Here is a 25140-nt window from a genome sequence, read left to right on the forward strand (position 1 = left end):
AAATAACAAACACTGGGGTGGGTGTGGAGAAAAGGGAACCCTCCTATATTGTCGGTGAAAATGTATGTTCAAACGCAGTTCATCTCTGGTCAAATTGCTCATAGCAATCTCCCATTAATCAGTTTTTTTAATCACAATTACTTTAACAATAACATGAAGCATTGAGTCCATTATTTTTTCCAATATGAATTCTTAAACGTCTACCTCTATACATCACAGTTTCAACTAGCTGTCATATGGCTTCCTATGACAGTTCACTGTTTAACCAGTGTTGGTAGAATTTGCAACAATTTTAAAGGGGTGAAGAAATAAAATCAGTGGCTTTTGCTCACTGAGCTTCTGTTTTTATAATCAGTGTTCTTGCCTGGAAAATCCCAAGGACGGGGGAGCCTGGTGGGCTGTCTATGGGGTCTCACAGAGTCGGACATGACTGAAGCAACTTAGCAGCAGCAGCAGCAGCAGCAGCAGCAGCATGAAATAGTAGATGTCTGATACAATGTGATATTAAACAAGAGTATGAAACCAAATCTCTAACCCCCAAAATGTGGAAAAAATAAAAAGGCCTGGTGGTCCAGTAGTTAAGATCCACCTGCCAATGCAGGAGACACAGGTTCGATCCCTGTTCTGGGAGGATCCCACAGGCTGTGGGGCAACTAACTCCAAGCAACACGACTAGTGAAGACCAAGCGCCCCAGAACACATGCTCTGCAACAAGAGAAGCGCAGCCATGGGAATCCCGAACACAACTAGAGAGTAAGCCCTACGCGAGGCAACTAGAGAAAACGTGCACACAGCAGCGAAGACCCAATGCAGCCGAAAATAAATGAATCTATGTCTGTTTTAACTATTGCTAAAAAAATTAAAGCTTACCTGAGGCGGGTGTCCTTGAAGGTGTCGAGGTATGCAGGATAGCTCCATCCGATTTTATTCCCTTTACATCGAAGCTCCAGAGTTTGCCCTGCCATCAGGCTCAGGGTAGCAGCGGGTTTCTGGAAGCGACCTTTATCCATCATTTGCGTCATTATAGACTGTGTCTTTGGCGTTGGATCAGCAGAGTCCCTGTCCTTTATCTTAGGAATTTTGGGTTTCACCTTTTTGTTGGTAGGCTTGATCCTGTTCTCTCCTGGCTCCTTTGGACGCTTGTTCTTGGGAGGATGTTGGCCAGTAACTGGTACAGACATGAGGAAAGAACAAGTGGGTGTTGGTGGCCAACATACTGAGAGTCTTCAATCCCCCGAACAGATCACTTTTAATACCTTTCTCCTCTTATGTAAAAGTTATTTGAGGGGAATAATCATTATTTTCTTGGTTCATCCTTTAGATTTAAATCAAATAGTAAAAATAGATTTCAGCTTCAAAGGTTTTGTTCAAATTCAGCAAAATATTTCACATATGAATGAACACACACTTCACAACAAAACAGCTTTCCCCTGCAGCTCACGCTCAGTCTCACCACCTCCAAGGTGCTCCCCCAAAGGGCAGACCCAAAGCCTCTCAAGATCTGTTTCTGGACCCTGCCATCTCAGCACTGTCACTGTTCATTTTGAACCCACTGTTAAAACTCAGGAATATATCATCTCCAGGGAGCGGAGACATAGACCACACTCCAAGTGCGCTCAGAAAATTTCGAACCGTCACGAACTTTCTTCCAAATGAATTCATACAGTGGCATCTGTGTGTGTTAGGACGGTATCCATGTAGGATACAAGGCTTAGTAAGAAATACATACTAACCCTGTGCTCTTTTAAAGCACACATTATATACATTATTAAAACTCAAAGGGAACTGCAGCCATGGTTTAGAACTTAGCCAACAAAATGTATTAGGGGGAGGAGTATTTTATCACCAACATTGTTGAGAATTGCTGGCAAACGGTGGTAAATAAGAACTGACCACCTTTGAGTCATTTTCTTTTTTAACTTCTTATTTTGTATTGGTGTATAGGCGATTAACAATGTTGTAATAGTTTCAGGTGGACAGCAAAGGGACTCAGCCACAGATATCCATATCCACACATCTCCCCCAAACTCCCCTCCCAACCAGGCTGTCCCATAACATTAAGCAGAGTTCCTGGTGCTCTACAGTAGGTATATCCACTTTAAATATAACAATGTGTTTGGAGCCCATCTTCTTACTGCTGTTTTCCCCTACTCTACAGACAATGCTGCCTGCCCTTGGAATGATGCTGGGTTCCAGAAATTTCACCTGTCCACCCAGCCCACCTGGCCATGGGCTGTGTCTACCCAGCAAGGAGGATGAGACTAGGTGATTCGTTTGCCCCACTGTCTGCATCAGCTCCAAGGTGACCTCGCTGTAAGTCCACAGAATTATAAAATGTCCAAATTTATAGGATCCTCAGAGATCATTTAAGGTTCTTATGTTACAGAATTTTCAAAAATAATAAAGGAGGCCTTAAAAGTTACACACATCATACAAAGCTGATTAGTGGCAGAACGTGAGAGTAAAACTCAGGTCTCCTGACTCCTGTTTCACTACCTGTAGATAAAGAGTCTGTAGATATTTTGAACAGACAACTACAGAAATCTTGGCTAATTGAGGGAATTATGGGGCATTTTTATAAAATGGGGAAATGTGATAAATCAGGAGAAAAAATGTTTGCCTTCTTTGATGTTCATATTTCTTTATCTAATACTACGTTGGTGTACAAAGGGCTTGGGTGGTCAAGAGTACAGAGAATCAAATTGGGATCAAGAGATGGAAAAGGCGAGGGTTGCAAGCTCTTACACCAGAGGGCCCGGCAGTTGACAAAACAGGAGAGGGGTGGGACCTGCTGAGACCACGTCCTCCTGAAGGGGTAGCTGCCAGGGAGCGAGTCAGGGTCACAGGCCGTGGTTTCTCAAAGGGTGGCAGAAATGCAGGTGGCCTGACTTATAAATATCAGAAACTTGGTTCTTCAGACACTTCATATCTCTGTCTCTGAGGTGGGGAGTCAGCTGGTGGTCTTCCTTGGAGGGACGGGGGTGACCAGGAAGGGCCAGGAGAGGGACCCTGTCTGGATCCGGGCTGCTTACGCGGGAGCGTGCAGTCGGTGAGTGCTGCGTGGGGCCATGTGCTTATGAAAGGGTTCAAAGTGCCAGTCGCTCAGTCGTGTCCGACTCTTTGCAACCCCATGGACTGTAGCCCTCCAGGCTCCTCTGCCCATGGAATTCTCCAGGCAAAAATATTGGAGTGGGTTGCCATGCCCTCCTCCAGGGGATCTTCCTGACCCAGGGATCAAACCTGGGTCTCCTGCATTGCAGGCGGATTCTTTACCATCTGAAACTCCGGGGATGATTTGTACCAAAAACTCGGCTGACATGGACTCAACTGTGCAATGATGAACGTGGCTTCTCTGGTGTGCTGCCCTTTGTAACAGGAGCCCTTTGACCTCCACTCCTGGTTCAGCTCAGCCCAGACTCTGGAACCGACCCCACTGCGAGCTTGGGCTCAACATCTGCTCCTCAGCTTTCTGCCTTCCTTGGGCTCAGCTGCCTTGCTCTGAACCCCACTGTCCCGTCCATTACTCCAGGTTCACTTGCGACTTCTCCTTACCCCGGATCCGAGTCTCTTCTTATTCCCCATCCTTCCTCTACTCTCGTTCCTCTGGATCATGGACCCTGCTACGCTTTCTCTGTCTTTCCAGGGAGCAGAGCTGTGCCCTTGAGCCTTCTTCTCCAAGGCACACCCCAATACCAGCTGTTGAACCTGCTGTTTGTCAAGACTTCTCCAGACCCTACACATATGTTTACCCCAGGATTCTCATGACAGATGGGGGTGGGCAGGGCCGCCCATGTACACATTTACACAACCTCCCAGAAGGAAAAGTGTAATCTTTGGGAACATATTAGACCCACAGAAATACACTAATGCAGCAACATCAATTGTGAAGCATAAGCCTCAGTGTTGCATAGGTGAAAGTCACTGTCTTTTTCTTAAGGCAGAAAATAAAAGCTTACCATTATGCTGCCCAAGCCATCTGTGCCCTGCAGGCGTTGCCACACTATGCCTCTGAGAGTCAGGGACCTCTGTATTGATCTCTGATTTGGGGTGTTTTCTTTTTCATGTAACAGGAAGTCAAGGTATTAGAAATAACAACTGTGTGTAAATTCCAGAGAATTAAGGCAGCCCATGTAATCTGCCTGATTCTAAGCCTCTCAGATCCTGTGTGGTATTGCTATTCAGGAACATTTGATCAGTGTATTATTAGTACACCTTTAAATATGTGCTATCATCCCCAAAAAATCATTTGACCTCTTGACCAAAGAGCCCCATCCATCTGTCCAGCTGTCTGACTGTGGAATCGGTCTATGATTGGACAGTGATGACCCTAAGGTCAAGGAGACTAGTGGCCCCATGGAGAAGCCCCAGGACTGAGTGACTCCCAAATTCCATGTCTAGCTGTTTTAAAGAATATGACTCTTCAGGATGTCTATGTAAATATTTTCTAAAGGCCTACAAAGTATAAGAATTTACATTGCAGACATGAGACCGGCTGGGACCTGGGCCTCAGCAGCGGCGCTGCAATGCTTGCATCCGGCCTACCTCCCCTCCAGCAACCAAACACAAAGAAACTGTACAGGACTAAGAATAACTGTGTGCCTGGGCAGCTGGGACAAGTTCTGGACAAAGATACAAAGAGAGCAAAAAAGCTGCTTTTGAAGAACCTGGAGCCAAAGCAGGGTAGTGCGCAAGCCCCCTGCACACACTACCACCTAAGGGGTGGGCAAAACACCTAAGCTACCCCTCCAGCCCAAGCCCTGGACGCACTCCTACGCTCACTCCGTGGAAGGAACACACTCAGGCATCCACCTCCACAGGGAGCGAGTGAGCAAGGGAACCTGCTGCTGGTCTCGCTGCCCTCTGCTGCAGCAGGGGCCTGGATAAAGCCTTGCCGGAATTTCTTGTCTGGTCTCTAGTCCACTTCTATCAACTGGGGAAGACCAAGAACCCTGGTTGGTAACAGACTTCGAGACACTCAACACGGGGCACTTGTCCCCTTCTGGGAGGGGCTCTGGGCACCTCCAGGACCACTGAACACAGCTTCTCTGTCTTCCTCCCTAAGTCCTCACCCCTGCACTCCCGTCCCCTCCGTCCTACAAGCTTCTAGTTTGTGTCTTTAAGTTTTGTGATTGGCATCTTTTTTGTGATATTAATTCCAGCTTCTCCTGGAATTCTCTGCTGAAATTGTATTTCCAGGCTGAAGTTCTCCGCTGTGCCCACAAACAGCCCACACTGCCTGAGACTCCAGCCTTAGGTGACTTGGTGGGATTTTTAAAGAACAAAAAGAAAAGACAGGAGCTTGCCATGTCCCTTCCTCTGCATTTGCAACTATTCCTGCCTGAGCTCTCAGGAACTATCTGATTCATCTGTGGTCTCCCAGACTGAGGGGAAAAAAGGTAGGGTTGGAGGGGGTGCATTTTCAATTCAAGCAAGAAAACAATGAGATCTCTGGTTCTGTCTTTATGTAAAAAATTAACTTGCAAATGAGCTGCATTTGATTACTATCAAGGAAACTGAGCACTTAAATACCTTTTCAGAAACATAGAAGAGGCTCACCAGAATAATTTTGGGTTCATGTGATCTGGAAAATATTCAATATTTAATTAATATCTGGTATTAAAGCTAGCTTAAGCTTGTGGATTTCATTAATACGCTCTAATGACTTTAGAGTGATCAACATTAAGTATAATATTTTTATTGTTCCTAGGGCTACTGAAAGTCAATAAGTGCATATTGCTTTTGTTATGAAATCTGTCAACAGGGAAGTCAACCTGATAAGATTAAATTTTTAAGTAAGTGTAACTGGGATAAGAACTCTTTAGTAAACTCTATAGCAATAATTATATTTTGGAAACATCCATCTAAAACAGTCTCTCCAAATTTTGGTAAGTTGAAACCAACTTAAGTTAACTGATAGGAATTCATTGACTATCCAGGCCATTTGAACTAAGATAAAATATTAGGGACATTATTGCTGAACAGGTCTAATTTCCTCCCTCCTGTCTTCTTGTGAGAGAGAAACTAAAGATGTTTGGTGCCACCGTGAGGGGTCCTTCACCAACCTGTAGAATGCTAATGTAGCAGACAGTTCATGGTTGCTTAAGCAAAATAGGATGTCTGTTCTCAGAAAAGAAAGTATGAGGAATGGAAATGTATTTTTGTTGAAAGAAAAAAGGATGATTTGCTGGCTATTTCTGAATGGGGAGGGCTTCCCCCATAGCTCAGTTGTTAAAGAATCCACCTGCAGTGCAGGAGACCCCAGTTCGATTCCTGGGTCAGGAAGATCCGCTGGAGAAGGGATAGGCTATCCACTCCAGTATTCTTGGGCTTCCCTGGTGGCTCAGCTGGTAAAGAATCTGCCTGCAATGTGGGAGACCTGGAGACCTGGGTTCAATCCCTGGATTGGGAAGATCCCCTGGAGAAGGGGATAAGGCTACCCACCTCAGTATTCTGGCCTGGAGAATTTCATGGACTGTATAGTCCATGGGGTCACAAAGAGTTGGACACAAGTGAGTGACTTTCAGTTTTCACTTTTCTGAATGGGGAAAGAATAAGGAAAAAAGTATGACTACAGAAATGGCAGGAGGTTTGCAGAAGAGGAACACTGAGAAAAGAATTTTGTATGTGGTCAGAGTCTCCTAAGGTTGGATTAAATTTAATCAGGTAAACGGATTTTTCTAAGAGTAGGCTTATGCAGGACTGAATTTGGCTTCTCTTCCTCATAAGAGAACAACGTTTTCCTGGCGTCCTTTTGATATCAGACTGTGTGAGTTTCTATGCCATTAAGTGATCTGTATTTACTTTTTAAAATATTTTTCTCCCCCATCTTAGCTCACAGAATAAGTATTGTTTCACAGATACCTAGGATCCTATCTGATTGGGTGCTTTAAAACTTTTTAAAATGTCTGACAGACTAACCCAAGGTCAAATACAAAGTTCTTTTGACCTCCAGCTAACTTTGGGGTGCTTCGAAGGGCTCCTGGAACTTTCCAAATAGAGATCCTAAACTAATCGGGTTATTTTGTAAGGAGAGGTTTGCCAGGTTCTCAGAGAACCCAGACAAGCTGAGGATGAAGCTGCCAGGCTGGGGTTGGCATCCACTCTCGCCTGGCAGGCTGCTGCTGCTGCTGCTTAGTCAGTCGTGTCCGACTCTATGTGACCCCACAGCCCTGCCAGGCCCCTCTGTCCATGGGATTCTCCAGGCAAGAATACTGGAGTGGGTTGTCATGCCCTCCTCCAGGGGATCTTTCTGACCCAGGGATCGAACGCACGTCTCCTGCTTGGCAGGCAGATTCTTTACCCCTGAACCCCACCTGGGAAGCCCCCACCTAGCAGGACATCACGGTTATCCTGGCCCACTGTTGTACCTCGGAAAAAAAGGAGCATATACTGAGAAAGGCCAGGGAACACGCAGTTGGCCTCCTGGTCCCCCAATCCACACTGGTCACCAAATCCACCAGGCGAGTGGCGATGCCATCCCAGAGCATGACCCACAGCGGGACTACGCAGATCATGCAGGCCGCGGCCAGGATGAGACATGGTATTAGTTGTCTATCGGAAGGAATGAAAAGGTGTATGGTAAAACCTGTAGATTATGATAAGATCCAAGAGGCTGCACAGGAAAAAGACAAAAACCCAGCAGTGTTCCTGAGCCAGGAGACAAAGGCATTCAGGAAGGACACCCACACAGACCCTGAGTCCGCAGAGGGGAGGACACCACTGGCCATGCGTTCTATCACCCAACCTATGCCTGATACCTGAAGGGAATTACAACAGCTTGAGGCTGGGCCCCAAGCCCCGCTGTCAACTTTAGCAGAGGAGGCCTTCAAGGTCTGCACCAACTGAGACTTAAGGGGGGAAGGAGGCCAGGAAGGGCAAGAGGCTAAGAAAGGAAACTCGGCTTCTGGCCTCTCTGATTCACGCACCACCTCCAGGAGACCCTGGAGGGCTGAGAAGGCTAGAGAGACCACCAAGAAGCCACCTGGGCCCGAACCAGGGTGCCTTTGGTCAGCAGGAGGGGCCCTGGAGTGGGGAAGGTCCTGAGCGCCCCCAGTGGGCGCCGGAGGAGCCACCCCTACCGGCCCAGCTCCAATCTCTTGGACAAGAACTCCCCGCACACTGATGGGGCTGGAGGGCCTGCCGGGCTCCAGATCCCACTCCATCCATCCTCATCACTCCAGCCGAGCCTCGGGTGTTGGCAGGCAGGAGAACTGAATTTCCTGCAGACACTGCTCTGTTCCGACTTGGCCAGCCGGCTTCCTCTCCAACCATGACAGGAGCTGATGGACGGCCTAAGGCAAGGCGTTTTACATCTCTGCTTGCCTGCGGGATCATGTCTATCATTACTAGTTGCAGTTCAGTACACACAAAGGCATGTCCGACTCTTTGCAATCCCATGGACTATAGCCCACCAGGCTCCTCTGCCCGTGGAATTCTCCAGGCAAGGATACTGGAGTGAGTTGCCATTCCCTTCTCCAGGGGATCTTCCCAAGCCAGGGATTGAACCCAGGTCTCCTATTTTGGAGGCAGGTTCTTTACCATCTGAGCCACCAGGGAAGCTCTTTCACACACAGGCAAAAGAGTCACAGTGGACTGCTAAAATCTTTAAAATAATTTCCAGCTCCTTTAATGCAAGATATAAAGAAATTTCCTATCTTGCATCTCTTTTCTGTTGAAAGAAATCTGATAGATTTTTCCATCAAAAACTATTATTCTGCCTTAAGATGACTGTTCAAGCTGATGGCCTCCCCATTTAGTAGAAAATAATTTGTTTAGACAAAAAAATGAAGTTAAGGTGGCTACGAGCTCAGATATCAGATATACAGTTGTTTACCTAGCTGTGTTAAAGCATATTTTAAACTGTTCTGCATAGTATGACAGGTTATAGACTGCTCTGGTTATCATTTCTTGAATAAATTTCTAAGTCCTTTTTATGAGGCACTATTAAAGTTACTGCTGGATTATACAAGGGGAATAACAATCATATAGAGCAAAGGAGCAGAACTGAAGAGTTTTAAAACCCCACATAAGAATTGTATCCCTTACTTTACCAGTCAGTAGCTGAGAAAGGTTTAGGTCCTATGTAACCATCTGTGAGCTTATCTGTAATCTAGACACATGGGCAACACAAGAAAGGAGGGCTAGTCCTGTTAACATACAGTGTTCAACCTAAACTCCAGGAAAACATGATTATTAGTACTCCTTCTTATATATGCCAGAATGCCCTGTCCCCCTCCTTGGGAGAGATCTGCTGAATAAGTTAGGAGCTAGTATGTTTTTTAGGACAGGGTGAAGTCCGAGGATGTCAAGAATCCGAGCAGAGAATGCACCTATCAGTAGCCCTAGAAGACCCACCTGTTGGGCATCAAAATATTGACAACAAGACATGAGAGAAGAGATGGATCCTGCAGTTTGGGATACCTCGGTACCAGGAAGGGCAAAATGTGACCCCCCTAATAGTATAAGGTTAAGGCCTTGGGAAAATACCTCTGGAAGCAACAATATCCCTTAAATCCCGAGGGGCCCTGAGGGGAATCCAACTGCTGCTAGGCAGATTTCTAAAACACGGGCTCATCAGCCCCTGCCAATCCCCTGCAACGCCTTGATCCTCCCTGTTCACAAGCCTAACAGGGAGTGTCGGTTTTTTCAAGACGTACGAGCAGTGAGTGAAGTCATCCCTATTCACCCACTGGTGCCAAAATTGCACACCTTCCTCCCCAAGGTTCAGGAAGCGCCCAGTATTTCTAGTCTAGACTTCAAAGCTGCATTTTTTTAAAAGATTCTCTTTATCCAGACTCTCACTATCATTGTGCCTTTGAATGGAGAGACCTTGACACCCTGGAGGTCAAAGGACACACTGGTTAACTGGAGGAGGGTTAACAAGATACCAGGCCCCTCCAAAGGACGCCTCCAATATTACCTTAAAGATGTGAAAGTGAAAGTCGTTCCGTCGTGTCTGACTCTTTGTGACCCCATGGACTACACCGTCCATGGAATTCTCCAGGCCAGAATACTGGAGTGGGTAGCCTTTCCCTTCTCCAGGGGATCTTCCCAACCCAGGGATTGAACCCAGGTCTCCCACATTGCAGGTGGATTCTTTACCAGCTGAGCCACAAGGGAAATCCAAGAATACTGGAGTGGGTAGCCTATCCCTTCTCTAGGGGATCTTCCCAACCCAGGAATCAAACTGGGGTCTCTGGCATTGCAGGTGGATTCTTTAGCAACTGAGCTATCAGGGAAACCCACCCTAAAGATATGTGAGACCCTAAACCCAGAAACCCCCAGTGGAGAGTAGAGACTTAGCACATCAGTGTACAGAGACCATAGGACAAACTTACTCCAGTAGGTCTGATCTAGATGAAACTCCTCACAGCCCTGAGGTCAGACGGTTCACTGATGGCAGCAGTTTTGTAGGAATAGGAACCCAAAAGGCCACGTATGCCGCAGTTGGTCTAGATGAATAGAACAGGAGCCAAGGCCCTGCCACCCCACACATCAGCTCAGAAGGCTGAACTAATTGCATTAATGAGAGCTTTGCAATTAGGGAAGGATAAAAAATTAAATATGTTTACTGACTCCAAATATGGGTTCCACGTGCTACATGCTTATGCTGCCATTTGGAAAGAAAGAGAAATGTTAATTGCTAAAAATTTCCCCATGAAAGGCTTCCCTGGTGGCTCAGATGGTAAAGAATCTACCTGCAATGAGAGACTTGGGTTTGATCCCTGGGTTTGGAAGGTTTCTTGGAGAAGGGAATGGCTACCACTCCAGAATCCTTGCTTGGAGAATTCCAAGGACAGAGGAGCCTGGTGGGCTGCAGTCCATGGGGTCGCAAAGAGTCGGACATGACTTTGACTAACACATACATACACATGCGCATGAGCACACACACACACACACACACACACACACACACACACACACAGAGCTTCCGGCCCAGGGAACAGTAACCCACTGAGGGGGCCATCAGAAGGAGGGATCTTTGGGGGGCAACGGCAAAGCAGAGCTGTTCAGTTGCAAAATAGGCCACTCACCTACAGGAACTTGAACAAGTTCTGGCTCTAATGATTAGCCCCCTGAACTCCCTAGACTCCCCCAGTATCCCCAGCAGGAACAGGAACATGTTGAGACATGGGGCTATGAGAAGGGAAGTGCAGGCTGTATAGCAAGGAGGATAAGGTTCTAATCCCTGAGGCCCAACAACGGAAACTCACCAAGAGCTTACCTGACGCCACCCCCATGGGATGGATGCACTACAGGCCTTGATGGAAAAGACTTTTTCAGGGAAAGAGCTTAAAAGAACACTATAACAAGTAACACTAGCCTGTGATTTATGTGCTGCCAAGAACCCACATACCCATCCAATCCCTGCTTCGTCACTCAGGCCAATCCAACACCAAGGGACATTTCCAGGGAGAAGACGGGCAGTTAGAGTTCACCCAAATGCCCCATGATCAGGATATAAGTATCTTCAGGGTGTTTGCTGATAATGTCACAGGATGGGCTGAAGCCTTCTCCATCAGATCTGAATAGGCTATGGAAGTCTGTAGGCTTCTTCTAAAAGAAATAATTCCTCAGTTTGGACTTCCAGAGTCCCTCCAGAGTGATAACGGACCCTCTTTTATAGCCCAAATCACAGAGGGGCTCACAACAGCCCTGGGGACAGACTCAAGCTACATAGCTCTTGACACCTCCAGTCTTCAGGGAAGGTAGGCAGAAGGAACCCTACTTTAAAGAAATCCTTAGCAAAGCTCTGCCAAGAAATTCATGAACCCTGGACCAACTTGCTTCCTCTTGCATTCCTCTTGGTCCGCATAGCACCCAGGAATGGTCTGAAATTTTAGCCCATTTGAAATTATCTCTGGGAAGCCTTTTCTTACTGCAGACATTCTACTGGGTGAGGGCCTGAAGCAGGCCCTGAGATAGACTATTAATCAAGGACAAGTTCAGAAGGCGATCAAGGACTACATCCACAAGACACTGCCAGCTCCCACTGAAACTACAGAGGAAAGAGCAGTCCTCAGAAATTAACCTCGGGGCTAAGTTGTTCTCAAAACCTGGAAAGACGGGTCCCCTGAAGATCAACTATTGTCAGAATGGAAGGGTCCCAGATGACTGTCAAGAACCACATCAGCTAAGGAAACAAAAGGTCCCAAGTCCCATTAAGGCTTCTCATAGGAGCCCACCCACGGCCTCATTTACTCATCTATTGATTGTGCCTGTCTTCTGAGTAGGTGTCTCAGATCTCCCACTGGTTCACAGAAGTATTTTACTATGCAGGGTTTCTGGAGGTAAAACCTTTAGTCTGGGCAGGTGTACCCAACTCCATATCCCTTGCAGTTTGACAGCAGTGGAGTGGCTATAACTACTTTATAGGGATCCTGAGACAGACTGGAACCTGGGACCCTTTGTGCAGTGATACAATGCTTTTACCTGGACACACCTCTTCACTCCTTGAGCAACAAAATACAAAGAAACTGTATGGGGCTTAAAATAACTGCATGCATGGCCAGTTGGGACAAATTCTGGACAAAAGATACAAAGAGACCACAAAGACCTAAAATGCCACTTTTGAAGAGCAAAAGCAGAGTACTGTGCATGCCCCTGCACAAACACCACCTAAGGGATAGGCAAAACCCCTAAGTCACCTCTCCAGGCCACCCTGGACACACCCCTACCCTCAGCCCATATAAGAAGCAAGCCTAACGCCTTCCCTCACCACCCCCCACTCCTTCTCAGGGAGCAAGTAAGCAAGGGAACGTTGTTTGTTCTCGCTTTCCCTGCTGCAGCAGGAGCTCCAATAAAGCCTTGCCTAAATTTTCTGTCTGACCTCTACTCAATTTCTATTGCTTGGAGAAGACCAAGAACCCTGTTCGGTAACAGATACATAAAAGTGGAAGTTCATTACCATTTTGTTTTTGAGATCATGGTATATTCTATAGAGTAATGAATGATAAAATTTTTAAAAAACCATTAAATATCATTATAGACTTCAGGTCCTAAAGTCATTATTCACTTTTCAACTGTGTCACATTAGGAAGTAACCCTCCTGGTTTCCTCACCTGTAAATTGAAAATTATATGGTAATAACGACTCTCTCGGGGATTGTTTGGGACATTACATGTTTAAATTTAATTTTAAATGTTTAAAATGCTGAGAGACTAGTGTTGGAGACTGTGTTGACCAGCGTCTTCTTACTTGGGGATTGAAATGTATGCCTTGGAAAAGCATCCCCAGCCCTCACAGTAAGTAAGTGCCAGTGACTGCTGCCTGTTGTTCTGCGGTTGTCTTGTAATGTCTCGGGTGAACTCCATGATAAGCTTGTGATGGAGGCAGAGAAGCTCACTATTTTCCATAACTTACAGGTGAAAAAATTGAGATCACCAATGCCAAGTGGCTAACCGCAGGTTACTAAGAAGTCAGTGAAAAGCCAGGTCTCGAGCCTTCTCTGGTTCGTGTTGTTGCTTTCCGTTCTCTTGAGATTAGCTTTTCACTTTATTTGCATGAATCACATGCACAGCACGGCTAAGTGGTTTCTTTGTTTGTTAGGTCCTGGGCTTTGACAAGGAGTTCCAAGTCAAACAGAACCCGATGCCTGGGATGAGGGCACAACCCTTCTGGAAGGGCTGGAGATGCTTTTCCAAGGCATACATTTCAATCCCCAAGTGAGGAGACGCTGGTCAACACAGTCTCCAAAATGAATACGTGTTGCACAGCCAGAGGGACGCAGGACAAAGGACCGTAGCTCTTCAGCATTTGCTGAGGACTGGTTGCTATCAAAGCTTATTCAGTAAAGGTGACCTGACTATTAACCTCTAATTCCATCAGACTGTCTGAGAGTAGAAAATAAAATTCATTAGAAGAATCCCTGACATGGACTTGTGTAGACACAGCCATTCACATCAAAGACCTGTCACTGTTCACTTCTCTCTCCCCATAGGCAGGAAGATCTGACCCAAGAGCAGCACCCAAACCTCCACATGATAAATCTGCTGGGTAGCTGAGGGGCTCCCCCAACCAGCTGTATCTACTGAGTACCCCACTCTCATTCCCCCACTCCCCATGAAACACCCCAGAGGCGCACATATACTTTTCCAAGAACAAATCTGAGCAATTAAGAGGCAATGACAGTAGGGAGATGAAAATGTAGAGCCGTGAGAGCCTCTTTTCCTTACCCTGTCTGGAATCCCACTCCAAAATACCCTCCGGATCATTGCTTAAAGTACTGCTTTCTTAAAAGAGCAACTTCTAAGAATTAGATACTTCTATTTCAGGATAAAAAACCTTAGATCAAAACATGTTTTCTTCAGAGCATCCATTAGAACACAGTTTATCACACTTTTAAAAAGTGAGATGTAATTGACAGCTCAATTGAGATATTAGTTTGAGGTGGTGGTTTAGTCACTAAGTAGCGTCTGACTCTTGTGACCCCATGGACTGTAGCCCAGCAGGCTCCTCTGTCCATGGGATTTCCCAGGCAAGAGTACTGGAGTGGGTTGCCATTCCATTCTCCAGGGGATCTTCCTGACCCAGGGATCAAAGCCAGGTCTCCTGCATTGCAGGTGGATTCTTTACCAACTGAGACACCAGGGAAGCCCCATTGGTTTGCAGTATACAACATAATGATCCTATATTTTTATGCAATGCAAAATGAGCACTCTCTCTTGTACACTTTATTTGCTGGGCTCCCAGGACATGGCGCTGCCTTGCTTCTCTGTCTGGCAGACTCACTCATCTTCCTTTTCAGCCTGATCTGAGTCTAAAGGGCTGAACCCTCACAACTCCTCCCCATCTCTAATGACACTCCATCTCTAAGCAGCCTCACCCAGTCCCCTTGGCACTAAAAGCATTCCTATGCTGAGAGCTCCCTTGTTCCTATCCTCACTTCGCCTCTAAACCCAGATCTGAATATTCCATTGTTAAATCTGCACTGCCACTCGGAAGGTAGCAGGTGTCTCAAGCTGGACGTGTCCGCACTGAACTCCAGATGCCGTTTTAAATCGGCTCCTCCCCTAGTGTGTGTTTATCAGTAAATGGCAACTACTCACCCAGTGGCTCAGAACGTAAAACTCTTGAGTCACACACGAGTCTCTTCTTTCCGTCCAAAGCCACCTCCAGTCCAGCACTGAATCCTCTGGGCTTTGCCCTCAGGATAGACCCAGAACGCAGGCTCTCCTCCCTGCATCCATGGCAACCACCCTGTTTCAAGTTACTTTCACCTAGACTATTAAAACAGCCCCCTATGCAAGTTCCTGACTTCTACCTAAGCATGCTAACCTTTGAAAATATAAATCAGACCATAAATCCTCCACTGGAGACCCTCCAGTGACTTTCACCTAATTTAGAATAAAGCCCTACAAGGCGGTTTACACCGCAAGTCCTTCAGCCACACGAGCCCCCGGGACACCCACTGCCTTGGCTTCAGGGCTCTTTCAGAGGTACAGCCCCTGCTTCCGCCCTCTCAGCGGCCTCTGACCCTCCTGCCCACGCTGCCCTCCTCATCCCTCCACATCCTCTTCCCTCGTCTTACAGGGTGAACTGTGTCCCCAGAAAGATAAACTGAAGTCCTAAGCTCCGCTACCAGTGAATGCAACCTTATTAGACAGTAGGATCTTTGCAGACACCATCAATTAAGATGAGGTCATTAGGGCCAAAAATCTAATCCAAAATGTCAGTGTCCTTAGAAGAAGAGACCCACACCCAGAGGAAAATGCCAGACGAAGGCACGCAGAGGGACAGGATGGCCGTGTGGGAACAGAAGCAGAGGTTAGGGTGACGTGGCTGCAAGCCAAGGAACACTAAGGATCACCGGCCACAGCCAAAGCTCAGCAGAGGCAAGGGGGGCTTTGGCCCAGGGTCTCGGGGGCGGCATGGGCCTGCTGGCACCCTGATTTCAGACTTCCAGCCCCTAGAATTGGGTGAGGATGAACTTGGAGTATCTTAGCTTGTGCTCTGGTACAGCAAGTCTAAAACACCCTGATTGCTGATTCTTCACGTCCACTGTCGGTTCCTGAAATGTTACCTTTTCTTGATTACCCGTCCGCTCCATTAGACAATGAGCCCCACCAGGTAAAGGCTCCACAGCCTTGCCCAGGGACAGCCACCCATCCCCGAGCTCCTCCTGCTGCTCTGGCTGGTGCACTGCACGGTCTCTCTGTTGCCCCCAAACTTCTCTCTTTTTTTCCCCTGACCTCGGCGAGTTTATTACATCAGAGAAACAGATCCATAAATAAACACCCAAAAGAATGATCTTAATAGAAAGGTGTACGACACACTGCTGTATTTAAAATGGATAACCAACAAGGTCCTACTCTGTAGCACAGGGAACGCTGCTCAATGTTATATGGCAACCTGGCTGGGGGGGCAGTTTGGGGGAGAATGGATACATGGATATGTATGTCTGAGTCCCTTTGCTATCCACCTGAAACTATCACAACATTGTTAATTGAGTATACCTTAATACAAAATAAAAAGTTTTTTTTTTAAAGAAGGATGTACAAAGTATGAGGAATGTCCATTTACTTAGAGTCATGATAAAGAAAATTAAACTTATCTCTTTTTTATCTCTAAGGATCAGAGATGATTTTGGATGTTAAACGTGTAGGCTAAGATCCTAAACGCTTCAAAACATTCATTATTTGCACTCATAAACAATGAGTCTTTATGATTCTTTTTTCATTGTAAGGCTTTTTGAACTAGATTTTACTCTTTTCCCAAGGAATAAACTGAATCACAGAAGTGATAGAGTCCTGGTTAGATCATCACTGTCAGTGTTGGCCCCTAACTTTCTTAGCGATCTGGCTGTTCTGCCCTCATGTTATAAAGAATCTCTTTAGTTTTCCCAGAAAGAGAACCTTCAAAGGACCAAAAATAAACCCACGTTAGACTGAAGATCTAATTAGAATAAATCGAGGGTCTGGCATGGGATTGACAAAACTACATATTTTTTATAATATTTATACTTCATTATTTGCTCCCAACATTGGATACAATATGCAGATATCAAAAGTTGCTAAGTACCTGTGCTCTTGTACTCTTTAATGTAAAACTAGCAGCACCATATCAATAAACACCATAGCACGTATTCCACATAAATACTGAAGATCGGGTGCAGTGGGCCACATCTGGCTCTTAGTAAAATCTTGGGCCCTCATCTAACTGTTTCATGCCTTACTTTCGATGTTACAAAAGTGACACGCCCTTCCAGCTCCTAGTCTTCATGAGAAGAAATAATATTACTTCTAAAAATTTAAAGCGTTTAAAAAGTTTCTCATTATTTTTTAAAGTCTATTGAATTAGTTACAATATTGCTGCTGTTTTATGCTTTGGCTGTTCTTTTGGCCCCAAGGCATGTGGGATCTTGGCTCCCTGATCATGGATAGAACCTTCACCCTCTGCAGTGGAAGGGGAGTTGCAAGCATTGGACCACCAGGGAAGTCCCTAAAGCATTTTAGAATTAGGCCAGGCCAACCTGGCTGGGTTAGAGCAGATGTACACCCACTAAACGCTTTCAGGGAATCCTTTTACTATTGGAAGCCTCTCCTAGAAATCAGCCAGACTGAAAGGCAGTGGGAGAAGTTGAGTCAAGGGCCTGTGCCTGCAGCTTGTACTTTGGGTTGACCCAGTAATGCGCCATACTCCGACCCATCAATCAGAGGCTGGCACCAGAAGGACTGCCTGCCGAGGCTACTCTCAGTGACCTTACCTTGGTCCCAGCCAGCCTCACGATAACTCAAGCTTGAGACAACATAAAGGTTTAGAGAAACTTACATACTTTACAGAAGCAGACTTACTTTTCTAATTATGTGTTCAAAATTAAAGGACCAACGCAGGAGACCTGGGTTCGATCCCTGGGTCAGGAAGATCCCCTGGAGGAAGAAATGGCAACAAACTCCAGTATTCTTGCCTGGGAAATCCCATGGACAGAGGAGCCTGGTGCACTACAGTCCATGGGATCACAAAAGTCAGACATGACTTAGTGACTAAACAACAACAATGTAAATATGCATTAAAATAGGGGAAAAAAGAAAAAAAAAAGAGAGAAATGATTCATTTTTCTCTTCTATGTATCTCTATGCTTTCCAGATTTTTATGATTAGCAAAAATTACTTATTAACATGGAAATCACTATGTTGAAATATTTACTGACTTGTATTTTATTTTCAGGAAATGAAATGGCACATTAATCTTTTTCACAGTCCACATATTTTCAGGAATTTGGTCAGTATTTTCCTTGAGCCAAAATTAATGACATTTCTATGGTGTGACAAATACTAGTACTTTAAAACGGGGATAGGTAAATGCTCCAGTCTAGAAACAGGTGAAATTCATTCAGTTCTCATGACCAAAAAGATGGAAAACAAAGACACCAAACAGAAGTGAAATCATAAGATTATAAACTATTTTACATTTCCTCTCTGTATACATATATGCCTTCATATTATAAATCTAAAAATAAATCTCCCCCTGGACTCCCTAAAAATAATGTGTTCAACATTTTATTCATAAGCAGTTTACACTATATTTTTAAAAACAAAGCCACCGCGCTATCATCACACCTAAAATCTATCAATTATTTCTTAGAAAATATTCAGTTTGTGTTTCATTTTTTTCTGACTGTCTCATAAATCTATATTGTTTGTATGACTTCCATTTGACTTAAACGGATGCTAACAGATTCAAGCAGCTATTTGTAATCATGATCTGAGCACACACTAGCCAGGACAGATTCAGGAACCAGTGGCTGACCCAGCCTCCTGAGCCTCTGGAGCAGGCATTTTGGGTGAACTTGTAACCCATTGAATGGGCCATTTGAAATTATCTTGTCTGACCATCTCTTGCCCTATTCAAAAAAATGATACCAAATACTGCATTCCCATCACTTCAGTGATCGCAGGCAAGGACCTGGCAGGAGCAATTTAATATTACATTTTACTCAAGCCAACTGATCTGTAGGCAAAGGGGACTTGTTCCCCCACCCCCGCCCTACCCCCGCAGAGAAGCTCAGCCTACTCTTTATCCAGCCAGGCTCTAGGCTTAAGGAGCTTCACATTCAATTTCAAGTCCACAACCATTTTGCAACCACACATGCAAACCAAAGTGTGGTATTCTCTGGCAAATGTTTCTACTGTCACGGGGAAAGAAAGGAATTGGTCTGGACTGAGTGGAGGATAAAATGTGAGCTAGGGTGAGCTGGCTCCAGTCGAAGGTTGCATAACCATAAAAGCTGCTTTTCAACCCAAACTAGTAAAAATGGTGACTGCAGAGCAGAATTCCAAGGGAAATTTCAGGACACCAGGATGTACCAGATGCAAAATATACTGTATAGGTAACTCCAGTGAAAAAACAACAGAGCTCCCCAAACAATTAAATGCCAACAGAACCATAGATAACAGATGGAGAAACAGAAAAATCAGTTCAGTTCCCAGCAATGCACACACATAGTCTGGCCCTGTAGTTGTGGGTCTACACAACAGGGTGGGCTCAGAACAGGCACACATTCAAAAAAGTGCAGCGGCACAAGGACCCCCATATTGTCCAAAAACCCATTTGCTTCATCTCCTCCCCTCCAATCAGATCAAAAGCGTAATGGTTGTGGGTTTTTGATAAGTTTGGGGAAAGGTTTGATACCCAGAAATATCTGTTGTAAAACTTGGGCATGTCTTGCAGGATTTAAGCTCCTGTTGGTATAGGAAACACATCTAGGGCTGCAGATGGGGGAGGAGGACCCTTCGATTTTTGCAAAAGGCTCAGTTTGGGTGGCACCCAGCCTCACCAGCAGAAAATCCCGGGGAGAACGCTGCGCGCGGGCGCGCGTGCGCTACAAGCGATCGGCCGCCCTGCGCCACCTCCCAGACCGACACGTTGACACTGGGGGCTGGACCAGGCGCTGCCCGGGGATGTTCAGTTTGCCCGCTGCCCGGGGCTTTTCAGCAGCGCTGGAGACGTTCTGATGGGGATTCTAAGGGGTCGGGGCAGCTACCACTGTTCCAGGGGCTCCGAGGGGAGTGGAGAGAGGGAGGTAAGGGGACCCTCCTAGGACGGGGGCAGGTGCACGGGGCAGGGAGTGACTCCTGAGCCGGGAGGAAGACCTGCAGGACCACGGGGGATGGGGCACCCGGGGTAAAGTCAGGGCACAAGCCGGGATGCCACCCACCCAGAGCCACTCACCATCCTCCAGGGCTTCATGTATCAGCAGAAGACCCAGCAGCAACCAAATCTTCATCTTCAGGGCGAGGGGTCGGGTCGGAGGCGCTGGGGACCGCGGGCTGGAGGCGCGCGGACAGCGCAGGGCGAGGGCAGGGACGCCAGGAGACGCGGCGGGCGAGGGGCGGGCGCCTGGGACGCCGCAGCTGGAGGATTCGGTTTCAGGAGGAAGAACACAGATTTTAGGGAAAAGTTTGGGGATTTTTTTTAAAATTTCTCTATCTGTGTAATGTGACCTCTCCTGCCCCCTGGTGGAGCCGGGAAGCGCTGCGCTTTTTCCCGAGGCTGAGAGCGAACTGTTACAACAGTAACTCGGCCAGTTCGAGGTCCCCGCAGTTTACCAACTTCGAGAAGGCTCTGCGTAAACCTGCGGGGCCTCATCTAACCAGAAGTCCAGATGTCACCAGCGCTCTCCCACCAGCTCGGTATGGCCGTGACGCTCTGCAAAAAATGCCCCCTGCATATATCTCTTCATTCCCAGCAGGTCTCTCCCGTGCGCTCACCAACAAGACCATCGCCCCTGGAAGTCCCAACTCCGCACCCAGCCCTGTACCTGCTGGACGCGAGCCTCCCTTGCAGCTGAAACCTGGCAGCTCCCGGGGGGAGGCCGCTCTGCCTTCAGAGGGTCCATGGCAGGCGCCACTTCCCCGGGGTTCTGCTGGAGGGTTTGGAGAAACTTCTTCCTCTCTTACCCAGCAGAAGCCCCACTGCCCTACGTAAGACTCAACTAGGTGTTCAGGAGGAACTGTGCCAGAAAAGAGATCCAAGTAACAGCACCAGGGCCTCCCTCGGGACTCCGAGAAGTTGACCACTGGCTCATCACACTGGGCTGGAGCCTGGGGTTCTGGCTACACCTCCCTCCCTCCCTCACTCCAGGCCCTGCCAGGCCTGCTTCATCACCCTACTGACTGCATCAAGGCCACCCCTCTTGGCCATCATCCCTCCTTCTCTGCCCTGGCTCACAGCATTACCATGTGTTACCAGCAAGTGGCCACAGCCTCCTAGCTGGTCTCCCTGCCTCTCTGTCTTGCCCCTCAGTCCATACTTCCTCCAGCTATTAGACTGATCTCCAAACACAATTCTAAAACACACACACACACACACACACACACACACACACACACACACACACACACACACCCAACTAACCCTCTCCGAAGGCTCTCCAGACCTCTCATGCCCGGTCAGGCCTCTCCAGGTCTCTCTCTCGGCACCCACTGCTCCCTGGCCTAATTGCCATGCAAACAGCGTGCTCCCAGCACCCTCAGGCCAGCCAGTAGGGTGGGAGGGGGGGCACCAAGGCTTCTGCTGCCCCCTTGGCCCCCCCAAATCTCCCTTCCTTGTTCCACCACCTGCTGGCCCTCTCGCCACTCATCCTATAAGGCTCAGCTCAGACCCTACCTCCTTCTGGCTGGGCCAAGCACTTCCCCAGTGTGAATCCTTTGTGATATCATAGCAGCCAAGACAAAATGCACAACTGAACTGTGAATCCAGCTTCACCTCTTTCACCTGCTTTCTCCTGAGTTCAAGGGCAGGAAATAGGTCTTATTGAATTTTGTACTCTACCATCAATTTCTGGAAAATCTTATTTATTAGGAGCACACCACACTCCACACAGAGCATAGAAACCTCACCACACATTTCTTGTTGCTCATATCAACAACCCAACCAGGGATGCTGTGTGGTTAGTATCAGCCCCATTTTATAGACAAGGCAGCCAAAAGTCAAACCTGAACCTGCACTTTACCAGTTACTTACAAAGCACTGTTGAAATCACTACCTGTGAAAGCTTTCCAATAGGGCTGGCCTGCTCCCAAAGTCTCCCCTCTCAAGCTCGGAAAATTGGAGGGAAGAACTTTGTGACTTCCCTGATAGGCTTGATAGCAGACAGCTAAGGTGATGGGGAGGAAACAGATACAATTGTAACCCATTCCATGAAAAAAGTGAAAACACGGTCTGTTGGTCTGTTGTGATCTACACAAAGGCTTTGGTGTAGTCAATGAAGCAGAAGTAGATGCTTTTTCTGGAATTCTCTTGCTTTTTCTATGATCCAATGGATGTCGACAATTTGATCTCTGGTTCCTCTGCCTTTTCTAAATCCAGCTTGAACATCTGGAAGTTTTCGGTTCAGTTCACATACTGTTGAAAACTTAGCTTGGAGAATTTTCAGCATTACTTTGCTAGCATGGGAAATGAGTGCAACTGTGCGGTAGTTCGAAGATTCTTTGGCATTGCCTTTCCTTGGGATTGGAATGAAAACTGACCATTTCCAGTCCTGTGGCCACTGCTGAGTTTTCCAAACTTCCTGGCAACATATCTTCGCTTCTCTTAGGTCCATACCGTTTCTGTCCTTTATTGTACCCGTCTTTGCATGAAATGTTCCCTTGGTATCTCTAATTTTCTTGAAGACATCTCTAGTCTTTCCCATTCTATCATTTTCCTCTATTTCTTTGCATTAATTACTAAGGAAGGCTTTCTTATTTCTCCTTGCTAGTCTTTGGAACTCTGCATTCAGATGGGTATATCTTTCCTTCTTCTCTGCCTTTCACTTCTCTTCTTTCTCAGCTATTTGTAAGGCCTCCTCAGACAACCATTTTGCCTTTTTACATTTTTCTTGGGGTTGGTTTTGATCCCTGCCTCTTGTACAATGTCACGAGCCTCTGTCCATAGTTCTTCAGGCACTCTAACAGATCTAATCCCTTGAATCTATTTGTCACTTCCACTGTATAATCATAAGGGATTTGATTTAGGTCATACCTGAATGGTCTAGTGGTTTCCCTACTTTTTTCAATTTAAGTCTGAATTGGGCAATAAGGAGTTCATGATCTGAGCCACAGTCAGCTCCCAGTCTTGTTTTTGCTGACTGTATAGAGCTTCTCCATCTTTGGCTGCAAAGAATATGATCAATCTGATTTCTGAATTGACCATCTGGTGATGTCCACATGTAGAGTCATCTCTTGTGTTGTTGGAAGAGGGTATTTGCTATGACCAGTGCATTCTCATGGCAAAACTGTTAGCCTTTGCCCTGCTTCATTCTGTACTCCAAGGCCAAACTTGACTGTTATTCCAGATATCTCTTGACTTCCTACTCTTGTATTTCAATCCCCTATGATGAAAAGGACATCTTTTTTGGTGTTAGTTCTAGGTCTTATAGGTCCTCATAGAACCATTCAACTTGAGCTTCTTTGGCATTAGCAGTTTGGGGCACAGACCTGGATTACTGTGATAATGAATGGTTTGCCTTGGAAATGAACAGAGATCATTCTGTCATTTTTGAGATTGCACCCAAGTACTGCATTTTGAACTCTTTTTTTGACTATGAGGGCTACTCCATTTCTTCTAAGGGATTCTTGTCCACAATAATAGATATAATGGTCATCTGAGTTAAATTCACCCATTCCAGTCCATTTTAAAATGTCAGTGTTCACTCTTGACATCTCCTTTTTGACCAGGTCCAATTGACCCTTGATTCACAGACCTAACTTACGGGTTCCAGAGCAATATTGTTCTTTACAGCATTGGACTTTACTTCTATCAACAGTCACATCCACAACTAGGCACTGTTTTGGCTTTGGCTCCGTCTCTTTATTCTTTCTGGAGTTATTTGTCCACTCGTCTCCAGTAGCATATTGGGCACCTACCGACCTGGGGAGTTCATCTCTCAGTGTCCTATCTTTTTGGCTTTTCATACTGTTCATGGGGTTCTCAAGGCAAGAATACTGAAATGGTTTGCCATTCCTTTCTCCAATGGACCACATTTTATCCCATCTTGGGTGGCCCTACACGGCATGGCTCATAGTTCATTGAGTTAGACAAGGCTGTGGTCCATGTGATCAGTTTGGTTAGTTTTCTATGATTGTGGTTTTCATTTTGTCTGCCCTCTGATGGATGAGGATAAGAAGCTTGTGGAAGCTTCCTGATCGAGTTATAGTATATTTTGTTGTTTGGGCAAGGGATGCCCCCATCACTGATGTCATGTTAACTATGATTATATATTTTCTCTTCCAGATGAAGTTTGAAATCACCTTATCAACTTCCATAAAAACTTTTGTGTTGTGATTATGACTGCATAGAGTTTTTATTTGGGAGAAGAATGCTCATATTTACAATATTAAATCACCCTATCCCAGAATATGTCATAATGTTATATATCATTCCATTTGCTCAAGTCTATTTTTATGTTCCCATTATATAATTGTTTAATGTATTAGGACAATAATTTTGGAATTCTGTAATCCCAAGCCTAAACCAACATCACTGGTATTCTTATTTATAAGCGGAAACTTGGACATAGATATACACACACATACACACAGAGGGAAGATCACGTGAAGACTCAGGGAGAAGACAGCCACCTACAAGCTGAGGGTCTGGACCTCAGAAGATGCCAACCTTGCTGACCCTCCCTTCACACGATTCCATGGTGCCAGCGCAGAGGGGGGCCTTAAAACCTACTTACCAATGCTAATCAAGCCAACAATAAATAACAGATAAATTAGATTTTAGACTTCCATTTGGAAACTACGTTGCTGTTTTAGCTTGGTTTTCAATGCAGGCTAAATTCATACTCAAGTTTATACTAAATTCATACTCAATTCATACTCAACCCCAAGTTTCAACATGGGGGTGTTCCCTTCCATTTATGGAAAAAAAAGAAAACCCCAACAGGAATTAAGTCTATACACAATGGCATTTCAAAATTAAAGAAGATAATTTAGGAGATTTGCAATTTTAACTAACTTGGAACCATTTTAGAAAACTGACTCCTCCCTCCCCATCAAAGGGTAAAGAGGGCTGAAGTTGATAAAGATTTACTCACTATACAGTACAAAATTTCTGTTAGTTACAGGTAACTGACCACCAGTTACTGAAAGCTATGATTTGGTCAGGAGCATAACAAGGAGCTTCTTGCAGACAAAAGCAATGTCAAAGAGA

General features: G+C 46.0%; 1 protein-coding gene across 3 annotated transcripts in view; it reads right to left on the reverse strand.

Annotated features, from left to right (window-relative positions):
- The window catches only part of PDGFRL (platelet derived growth factor receptor like), a 98286-nt gene extending 77924 nt beyond the window's left edge, over positions 1-20362 (reverse strand). For all 3 annotated transcript variants that reach the window (XR_009598630.1, XR_009598631.1, XM_004021730.6), the window contains exons 1-2: positions 20170-20362; positions 871-1168 (exon numbers count right to left, since the gene is read on the reverse strand). Coding sequence is in view for 1 of the 3 variants with exons in the window: in XM_004021730.6 (XP_004021779.1) it covers positions 871-1168; positions 20170-20224 (353 nt within the window). In the remaining 2 variants the exon portion in view is untranslated. The remainder of the gene's footprint in view (positions 1-870; positions 1169-20169) is intronic.
- Between the last annotated feature and the right edge of the window lie 4778 nt (positions 20363-25140).

The sequence above is a fragment of the Ovis aries genome, chromosome 26, assembly GCF_016772045.2.
Source record: "Ovis aries strain OAR_USU_Benz2616 breed Rambouillet chromosome 26, ARS-UI_Ramb_v3.0, whole genome shotgun sequence".
Taxonomy (NCBI): domain Eukaryota; kingdom Metazoa; phylum Chordata; class Mammalia; order Artiodactyla; family Bovidae; genus Ovis; species Ovis aries.